Consider the following 10,956-nt stretch of genomic DNA (forward strand, 5'->3'; position numbering starts at 1 on the left):
CTGGGCTAATAGCACCTGTGCTGCTCATATTGTACATCTTCAATAAGTTTTCTTGTTTAAGTTCCTATTACCGATAATAATAATAATAATAATAATAATAATAATAATAATAATAATAATAATTTTTATTTATATCCCGCCCTCCCCAGCCAAAGCCAGGCTCAGGGCGGCTAACAACACTAAAATAGTGCAACATTATAAAAACATCATAAGAATTAATTAAAATCAAAATTGATGGCAACCATAAACTAAAGTATTGTAAAGATTGCCAAAGGAGGGAGTCAGGCTGCGCCCTGACCAAAGGCCTGGTGGAACAGCTCTGTCTTGCAGGCCCTGCGGCTGCAAAGCAACTGAACTTGATTGAGAACACACTGGTTCAAGGAATTCAGAGTCTTATTGATTGAAGCAAAGGACAGAAAGAACCCCAGTAAATCATAAGTGAAACTATGACATAATATATGCAAATTAATTATGCATGCACTCTAAACACTATATAGAAATTATAAAATAATTAACAGCACATTCCAATTCCCCAAGTGTTAAGAAATTCAATGGCATTTTTATTTCCTTTGGATAAGAGATATATAAGCAGAGTGTGAGGGGAGGTTTTAATGAGTGTGTAGCCAATATACATGGCTAAGCAATCATGTAGTAGCCTGGTATTCACCCCTTATTTCAGTTCATTTCACTTCTTTTGTCAACACACTTTGTGGCAAGGAAAATGGGGTTATTTCCTTACTTACTTTATTAATACAACACAAATTCTACTACAATGATTTTCCTAAATCCACACAACCATTTAATCTCACTCATACTCTTTGTGCCCTTAACTTATCAACAACCCTGGTAACTGTGGGATATAGGCATGGTTGAAAGCCAGTCAGATAATAGCTACTACATCACATATATTAATTTGTGGAGTCCACTTGACTCCCTAGTATTCTCCAGAGCTTAGAGCACTGAAACAAATGGGAAGACAGCTTGAATGCAATTGAACACTGGTGAAGGCTCAACATTTAGCTGGCTGATACTTTGCTGACTCCATTGAATCTTCATCATGCCGTCTGACAAAGCTTTTCCAGGTAGTATGGGGCCTTTTACAGTCTAGCACAAAGGAGCTAGCAGAACTGACACTAGCTCGCTGCGATTTGTTTGTGAAGTATTTTGAGGATAAAAATCACTTGAATCTGCTGGAACCTTGACTCCACTGTTACAGCAGTTGGATCTCAAGGGGTGTCCAGAGCAATGTCTAGTCCTGTTATGTTGGATGAGTTTCAGTTCGTAAGGCTTGAGGATGCGTACAAGGTGCATGGATCTGTCATGGTGATCACTTGCACTCTAGTCCCTTGCCTCTCTTGGCTGATAAAAGCTAGCAGGGAAGAAAAAGCTGGCAGGGTCAGGGAGGTGATTAATGCCTTCTTGAAGTGGCAAGGCCATTCCTTAAAAAACCCTCCCTGAATTCAGAAAATCTAAGTAATTATCAGCAAGTTGCCAATCTCCCCTTCTTAGGCAAGGTTCTTCATTAGGTTGTGGACCAGATCCAGGTGCTCTTGGAAGAAACTGACTTTCTGTTCTTCCTCTTTTATCTCTCAGAGGCTTTCAACACCATCAACCATGTTATCCTTCTGAATTGGATGTCCAAGTTGGGGTGGGTGGCACTGCTTTGAAATGATATATGATACATGTTTTTAAAAGCGTTGTATGTAATGAAGCGTAACTATCTTTAAAAATGCAAAATGCAATTTAATCAATTAATAGGCCCTATATATCTTCCAAATTTCAGACTGAAGGATCATCATAGAACATAGATCTTTTAATCCACATCCATATGCTCAACACACACGGTAGCCTCTTCTGTAGCATAAGAAGCCTGTTGGAAAGGACCAATTTCAGAGTCATACCAAGATTTATCCTTCTTTTGAATTACTGAGAGGATTGACGTCATCAAATAGCCAAATTCAATTATGCTGCGCTGCTTGTAGTTGTTTCCATAAACGTAGCCAGCAGCATGCATTGCAACAAGTTGGCCATCTCTATCAAACACAGGTGAACCTGAAGACCCCCAGAAAAAAGATGTATCATAGGTGAGTACATCAGGGTTGTTGAAAACATCTGAGAAAACTCCTGGATTGAGCATATGGATGCAGCTCTTGGGATCATAACCACAGTTGGTGTTGCTGTGTTCTGCCTCATTACCCTGCTGCCAACGATCAAGAGATTCCTTCTGACGCATAAACACAGTGACAACAGAACAGACATCCAGAGACTTTGTTTCTCCACCTGGGTGACCAATGATGTAAGTAAGCCCATCAAATGGTGGAGGGGAGCATAACTTTACCAAGCCTGCAGGAAGTCTACTTTTGTTTCCATTTTCCTTCAGTTTCAGGATGGCAAAATCAAGAACAACATCATATATTTCAAACCACTCCTCAAGTGAAAAAAAGTCTTCAGCTTTGGGGTGGTCGTCTTCATAGGAGAATGTTACATGGGCTGCCTTGCTGATTTTGGATGCCCACTCCTTTTCTTCAATCCCTTCTCCAACAATCATTCTTACCACATGGTGGCAAGTTAGTACGTAGCTATTACACAATACAAAGCAAGTAGCTTTACCACAATTGCTGGTATTGCTCCACTTTATGTACCCAACTGACTGACTGAGAGTTGCCTGCTTCTTTAACATCTTAACTGTTATGGCATTGCTTATCTCCTTGCCAAAGTTTACTCTGCACACTCTGAGGACCTCCTTTTTATGCTCCTGTGCCTCCTTGGTTTTTGCAAAGAAGTTATCCATGATCTCCTTTTGATCCTTTAAGCCAGGATAGAAGCTTAGGAGATCACTTTTAAAATAATGACAGGTTTGGAGCTGCCTCCCATGAGGCACCTGGGGAATCTGTTGGTGATTTGCACCGCCACCAGATTTAGCAGATTTTGTCATTTCCACATAAAAGGTCTTGTTAGATAAATTGTTAACTGAATGAGTGTTAGCTCTGGCCTTGCTACCCTCCATCAGTCTCCAGTCTTTTTCCTTTAGCTCAGGCGTGAAACGACCATCACTGCACAGGGCATCTTTTATGGTTTCTCCTTTCGGTGCAAATACACACAGCATGCAGTATTCCTTACGAAGTTGACTGCATCTAATGAACTTACTGCTTTGTGCCAGCTGGGGGTTAATGAAGAACAAAATGCATTCCTTCTCCCTGTTATCATCCTGGCGATACCCTAAGCCAGCAGAGTCCTCAAGTTGCTGAACCTTAAAACATTTCATTACACAATGCGAGCCATCCGGCATATACTTCAGAGGCATCCCCAGATTAATGCAACCCTCAATCCCCTTCTTCCCTATAAGGTAGATCTCTTTGTCCTTGTTTTTATCCATATGCGTGCGGATATCTTTTGTTTCCTTGAGGGCAGAAAGCACAGTTTTGTGGAGACTGCCTTTCACCACATGGTCCTTCCCATCACCAGCTAAATTCACAGTGAATTCTCGTTCTTCATCTGTTGATTTCTCACTGCTAGGAAGAGTATTTCTTGTAGGATGATTTTCAGTTTCTATCTTAAGAGTGGGTGCACTTGTAGATCCCACTCTTTCAACACTTGAGCTTGCCTCATTTTTACCCTGTAAAAAAAGGGGGGAAGTCACAAAAAATATATTTTATTTGTGTTTTTCTTTTTTTAAAAAAACAACATACTTGCAGATAGTAGCTGCTTACATGTAGACCAGACATAGGCAAACTCGGCCCTCCAGTTGTTTTGGGACTACAACTCCCATCATCCCTAGCTAACAGGACCAGTGGTCAGGGATGATGGGATTTGTAGTCCCAAAACATCTGAAGGGCCGAGTTTGCCTATGCCTGATGTAGACCATGGCAGGAATACCAGTGAACACACACCAAGAGAAAGTGGGGAGCTAGGCTGAGGCCTGAAGAATATAGGAGCAGCACTACTGCTAGGCGTGCTCCTAGCAGAATAGGGAAACAACACCTTCTTGGCGTGGCACCTTCTCTGATTTTATTCCTAATGAGTCACAGTAACTCTGTTGCATCTGCTGCTACTCATGAGTGTTTCCTTTGTGTCCACAGCCAGTTATGCTACAGTTCATCTGGCCCAGAGGCAACAAATGTTACTACATTCCTGGTCCATGCCAGCAAGCTTTCCAGAAGTGACCAACAGAAAGGGGTCATGTATGGGGTTGCCATAGAGCAAGGCTCTCATGTCTTTGAAAACTTCTAGACAAACAATGCAAGTGGCATTGACATATCAGCACAGGATTGTGGTGAGGAAAGCTATTCCTATTACTCTGCTGTGATGCAGCTTTGAAAGGCAAAGGGGGTACTGTGAAAACAAATAGCATACCCTCCAACATTTCTTTGATGAAAATAGGGACAACCTATTTAACAACAACAACATCAACATCAACATGTGGAGCTTATCACGCACATTAAAACATAATAAAGCATTAAACATTTTAAAAGCTTTCCTATAAAGGGCTGCCTTCAGCTGTCTTCTAAAGGTTGTATAGTTTCTTATCTCCTTGGCTCAGGGGTCACATAACTCCATACCCTCCAGCATTTCTCTGATGAAAATAGGGACATCCTAAGGAAAAGTGGGACATTCCAGGAACAAATCAGAAACAGGGACAGCTTCTGTAAATCCAGGACTGTCCCGGGAAAATAGAGACACATGGGGGGTCTGAAATAGTTTGACAACCCAATTCCTCTGTGTTGCTTTCAACATTCATTTCATCATCAGTGCTGTCCAACAGGAGCTTTGACTGCTTTTTTACAATTTCTCTGTGGTAACAAGACAGTAGGAGGGAAACCTATGGCTAAGCTCTAATTTAGGGACAGGGAATCTTAGGCCCAGGGATCAAATGAAGCCCCCCAAGCCCTTCTGTTTGGCCCTTCCCAGGCTCATAGCTGCCAACTTTTCCCTTTTCTTGCGAGGAATCCTATTTGGAATAAGGGAATTTCCCTTTTAAAAAGGGAAACGTTGACAGCTATGCCCAGGCTACATCCCCTCACCAGGCCTGCTTTGCATTTACTTTCAGTATTTTTGCCTGGCTGGAATGAGGTCCAGCTCTGAGGGCCTTCTGGCAGTTCCCTCACTGCAAGAAGTGAAGTTACAGGGAACCAGGCAGAGGGCCTTCTTGGTAGTTGTACCTGCCCTGTGGAACACCCTCCCGTCAGGTGTCAAAGATATATATATATATTTTGCAGACATCTGAAAGCAGTCCTGTTTTGGGAAGCTTTTAATGTTTGGTTGTGTTCTTTTATATTCTGTTGGAAGCCACTCAGAGTGGCTGGGGTGACCCAGTCAGATGGGCAGGGTCCAATAAATATATTATTACTACTATTATTATAATTAGTCAGTCTTTTGGCTAATGCAACTGACCAAACTCCGGCATACCAAGATTCAATACTTAGCAATTTCCATTCATGCAGTAGTCAATGAAAAAGCTAGCAGATCTTCATTTGATGGTCTCTGAGTGGGGATTATCTCTATCCCCAGCAGGGGACATTTCAAATCTCATTGCATAGGTTAGATTGATCTGCACCCTTGATTACTGACGTTTCTTGCTTGCCTCAATGGAGGATGGATGGGTGTGTGAGAGTTTGTGGAGGAACTAGCCAGCTATGCAAAGGTTATACTTACCTTTGATGTTCTGCTCACTTTGGGGCTCCGGACCTGCCTACCATGTGACTCCCTGAAGGAAATGTAGCCCTTCAGCTGAAAAATGTTCCCCTGCCCTGCTCTACCTACCGCACCGCCTTCAAGAGTAAAAGAAGCAGGTTCTGAACTGCCCTGGTTAGTACCGATGTGCTAGTTAGTGAAATGCATTGGGTGGGTGCTGAGGTTTGCTAACTAGGCCAACAACCAGCAGCCACTGGCAATCAATCAATGGACACAGGGAAGGGTGGGATGAAAAGGGCAGGGCAAAAAGAGAGCAATCTTGGGGCTACCCGATTTATAGTAAGCATCTACAGGCCCTATGTGGTTTTGTTCCTCGGTGCAACAGCATAGCTTTGCTTTAATCCCTAGACCCCACATAAAAGAGTGGATGAAATCTTTTGTCTACGTTTGCTTTTTGCATGCCCCTCCTCTGATGTCCGTGCATTCAGCAAGAAATGACCGTAGTGAGGTGATATTTCAATTGCACACACGAAGGCTTCTCTGGACTATGCAACTATGTGTGCCAAGGTATTCTCACCAAAGGCATTTGAGCTGCATACATGGACATCAAAGAAAAACATACACACCTTCATTGCTCCTGTATTTCTCCTCCCTGCAGCCCTGCTCCTCCTCCTTGTACAACACAGGAGTAAATAATGGCTGAATGGGGCTTCCGCCTGTCAGATATCTCATTACTTGCGTGTGGCCCCATCATGCCACTTGCAAAAGGGAACACAAACTTGCATATGACACAAACTATGCTGATGTTATGCAAATTTTTGCCCTCTTGCATGTGACATGGAAAGCTTGATCCACATACAGTATACTGGACCCAGAAAATAGTTCAGGCTAGTAAACAGAAGTACACAGTGGCAGTATTTAACCAGCAATAACTGTTACAGATTTCCCAGTACAGTACTGATGTATGGAAGTGAGAGCTGGACCATAAAGAAGGCTGATCGCCAAAGAATTGATGCTTTTGAATTATGGTGCTGGAGGAGACTCTTGAGAGTCCCATGGACTGCAAGAAGATCAAACCTATCCATTCTTAAGGAAATCAGCCCTGAGTGCTCACTGGAAGGACAGATCGTGAAGCTGAGGCTCCAATACTTTGGCCACCTCATGAGAAGAGAAGACTCCCTGGAAAAGACCTTAATGCTGGGAAAGATGGAGGGCACAAGGAGAAGGGGATGACAGAGGATGAGATGGTTGGACTGTGTTCTCGAAGCTACCAGCATGAGTTTGACCAAACTGCAGGAGGCAGTGGAAGACAGGAGTGCCTGGCGTGCTCTGGTCCATGGGATTACGAAGAGTTGGACACGACTAAACGACTAAACAACAACAACAATTGTTACAGACAGCAAATAAAAATATTCAGTAACCACCCCTTATGTTCTTTGGAAGATTGTTAGAAAATCCCTCTTCCAAATAAGTCATACCTTCAGAAAAGGAAGGATATTTCCATCACTCTTTCCTGTAATGGAATTCTTCTTCCTGCTATGGCGCTTCATATTTACTCAAGCAGATACAGCTAAGGGGGGAAGTTACCAGATTCAGAGATCAGTGAATTGGCAGCTATTTGTGTGTGTTTTTTTACACTTTATTTTATTTATTTCAATAAACAGATGATACATACACTATATACATTAACAATGAACAACAACAGCTGCAACAGCAGTAATGAAAAAAGAACTGTTTGGGCCATGCTGCTCAGATGTTTACCATATAATATAAACTTCCAGTGACATAACCTCTCCACATGCTTATTTGTGCTACTGTGGGTTGATGTCTATGTGGTTCAGCATTAAAAAAAATGGAAGAAGTGAGCAGAGAGAGACTTTATTTTGTGCTCTCACAGCACCTTCAAGAAAAACATTTAAGGAATCTTATTGCTTTTGCTAATAAGAAGGAATACAGCAACTGCTCAGTGATGTACAGCGTGAGAAACTATATACAGTATTCCTGACACTTTAGTGTATTTCTTTAAGGGTGCTGGTCATTGTAGCTTCGAAACTACAGGTTCAAGGAATCTTGGGGCAGGGGAATCACAAGTGATAGTGGGATGGAGTAAAACACACAGAGAGACAGGTGAGATAACTGGCAAATTTCCCACACTGGTGGATACCAGCGCTTCAGCTATCACCCACATTTTCTTCAATAAAGGGAACCAATATGTTCCTGCTGCACTACAGGCTTTTAAAGCCAAAGTACATCCAAATTACCATTATGGATTGGTACAATGAACCACTAGCTGCAATGTACCAAATCAAAATTCCTTCATAAAACCCTGGGTTTGCCAAACTGCATCCCATATACAGCCATGTGCCTGGAAATTGGACAAAGGCTTATGGAAACTAGAGGATGGCTCATCATTATAACATTCTGGCTACGTCTCCATTTTAAATCTGACCTCTCTTCCCTAATTTTTCATTTGCTGCTGGAATACCACCATTCCAAATGGTTAGCTTGTATTGAGAATGAAATTAAAACCATTGGCTTATCATTGGATTCACTGCTTACGCTCCCAATGTTAGAAACATTTCAAACAATTAAGCGCAGATTTTTGGAAACTGAATTCCAAAATCTCAGTAGTGCATCCAATAAATCTTGCTCTCCGTTGGGATTAGGGATCCTACCTTCGTTTGGCCAGGCCACTCCATAGTACGATCATGTATAGTACGATCCTCACCAACGGAGAGCTTTTTCCCATGCAAGATTTAAGGTCATGTCACCTGCGATTCTGCAAGCAAGATTTTCAGAAATCCCATATTCCTTGCCATATAAGACAGATGGAAACCATCACTCGTCTTATTCTACTGCCCGTTCTGTGACAAATATTAAACCCCATGTTGAAATAAAGGTTAAATGGCTGACTTCCCTAAGGTTTCGTTTCTACTGTGCAGTCGTAAGCAGGATGTTGCCGAATTTCTGAGAGCTGCCATGAAATTACGTCGCTATAAGACTTGGCAGGCACTTTTAAAACTTATGCCTGTATTAGTTTTATCTTTAAGTACCTCCTTTTTGAACAGGCTCCAATTTTACACTTCGGTTTATCTATTTTTGCATCCTCTTGTATGCCAATAAAGGAGATTGATTGGCCACCGTGGGCAGGCTCAAGGGGTAGAGAGACTTGCTGCGGCTCTCTCCGTAACATAGGAAGTTAACCCTCCTTCTCCAGCCCAATCCAAGCAGATTCCTGGGTTTTGGCCAGAAAGTGGGATGGGGGGTGCGACTCCAAGCCTCTCTTGTAGCAGAAGGAACTTAAAGTACTTACCCGAGCCTTCCCAGTCCGTGACCGACAGCGCGCTGGCAAGAGGAGTGTAGGAGAGGCCGCCCCTTTCACGTCAAAGGGATACCCCTGCCCCACAAGGAGCGGGAAAGAAGCCACCGATGCTCCTTTTCTCCCCGTTCCAAATTTCGCTGCAAGAACTTGCCGAAAGCCGCTGGAAGTCGAAAACCAAGTGAGCCAAGGAAAAAAGATAAATGCAAGGTAAGAAGACGCTGCGATGCCAAGAAAAGGGGAAGAACGTCATCGGGAGTGTCTGCATCCCGAGAAACGAAACAGAAAGTCCTCCTTTTACTATTTCCCTAAACCCGCCTTCTCATAGCCTTCTGTGCTAAACCGGGCGGGATTTGCCTAGGCTTGTAACGCAACTCAGTGGAAGGAGTGTTTGTAGTTACGCTGTCGCCTTTCGAGGGTCAGAGCGGCAGGAGAGGCCGAGGAGATGAGCGATTCCCCAAAGAACCTGCTTTTTGGATGCTATTTCTAGTTTACCGCGCTTCAGATCCAGAACTGTTGTAGCATCTGATCCCACATCTAGTTCTCTTTCCTATTAACAGAAGAGTCCTACAAAAGCATAAGTCAAATATGAAGAAGAAAATCCAAGGGAGGAAGATATTTCATGTATTGTTGAAGGAAACAAACCTGTGTGCCCTTATTTACAATGCGTCACCAAAGCTGTTATTTAATACTCTTCTGGAACAAAATTAAGGAAAGAACAAGCTAACCACATTAAAATGACACCTTTCCTTCACGAACTTAGGACATTGGGTGACATTGAAACCAATGGACCAGCTCTGTTATTAACATTGGATAACACCTGCTACACATAAAATAGGAGAATCTTATCTTCACAAACCTGAGGGACAGTGGCAGCAGCAATGGATTTATTACTCAAACATTTCCCTGGAAAGCTGTTTTGTTGAATATGAAACACGCAAGTTGCTTGCTTTTCACGACTTCTGCCTGTAGATGATGCTGTAAAACATCTATTCGCTGTTCTGCATTTGTTTTGTTTGCTTGTTCTCCTTTCTTTGCTTTCCTGTAAATAAATCTTAAATTCAGACAAAACGTCTTTGTTCAGGGGCAGGGGAATTAAGAGAAATCAATCAAACCCTATCTTATTGATACTAGAAGTGGTGAGAAACCAGGACAGCTGTGCTTGAGAACATAACAAGAGCCCTGCTGGGTCAAAGGACCATCTAGTCCATCATCCTGTTCTGACAGTGGCCAACTAGTGGGAACCCAGGAGGAGGACTTGAGTATAATAGCACTCTCCCCATTCCTGGTTCCCAGCAACAGGTGTACAGGGGCATACTGCCTCCAGCAGGTGAGATGGTAGCTATTGCCTTTGGGGAACGTGGTGGGGCAGAGTTGTGGAGCCACCTGAGCAGTGGCATCATGGGCTCTGTACTCCAACCTGTTGTTGTTATTGCTGATATCATTTATTTTCTCCTTTTTATATCGAATTCATTCGTAACTGAAAATCAACAAAATACTTTTTTTAAAAAGTGTTGCTGATGTCCTATGAACTCATCGATTAGGATTCATACATTAACCTGCTGAGGTTATTGATTCGATTAGGAATCAATTAGGATTCATACATTAACGTGCTGAGGTTATCGTATTCCTTTTGGTGACACTGCTGGCTTGGATCTTTCGAAGCAAGAACATCTAACTCATACAGCTGCAGTTGTGCAGATGGGGAGAAAGTGAGAGAGACTAGTGTAGAGAGACTACACAAGGTTGGATGCGAGTGAGCTGTGCAGGAGCAAGCTGATCGGCTAGCTTTGCAGAGCCTCTTTTATTGGCAAAAATCAACAGTTGGAAAGCAGTAGTGAAACCACTCTGAACTTTAGCATATTTCCATCTAAGCACATTTCCAGCGTTAGCAAATACACGTGTCAGCAGGTGCTTCCCTTTAATGTCCCCCCCCCCCCGCCGATACTTGATTACATCTGCGTTCCCTGCCCTGCTCCAGCCAAGTGTTATGTCTAGCAAACAAT

General features: G+C 42.8%; 1 protein-coding gene across 1 annotated transcript; it reads right to left on the minus strand.

Moving 5' to 3' along the window:
• Window positions 1-537: 537 nt before the first annotated feature.
• Window positions 538-9,985, minus strand: FAM111A (FAM111 trypsin like peptidase A). Its single transcript, XM_083498886.1, has 4 exons — window positions 9,810-9,985; window positions 8,945-9,113; window positions 7,110-7,201; window positions 538-3,616 (listed from the first exon to the last, which is right to left on the minus strand). Exons 3-4 carry the CDS (start codon window positions 7,179-7,181, stop codon window positions 1,814-1,816), a joined length of 1,875 nt encoding a protein of 624 aa, XP_083355012.1. The 5' UTR covers window positions 7,182-7,201; window positions 8,945-9,113; window positions 9,810-9,985; the 3' UTR covers window positions 538-1,813.
• Between the last annotated feature and the right edge of the window lie 971 nt (window positions 9,986-10,956).

Source organism: Podarcis liolepis (assembly GCF_965112155.1).
Source record: "Podarcis liolepis genome assembly, chromosome: 1".
NCBI classification, from domain to species: domain Eukaryota; kingdom Metazoa; phylum Chordata; class Lepidosauria; order Squamata; family Lacertidae; genus Podarcis; species Podarcis liolepis.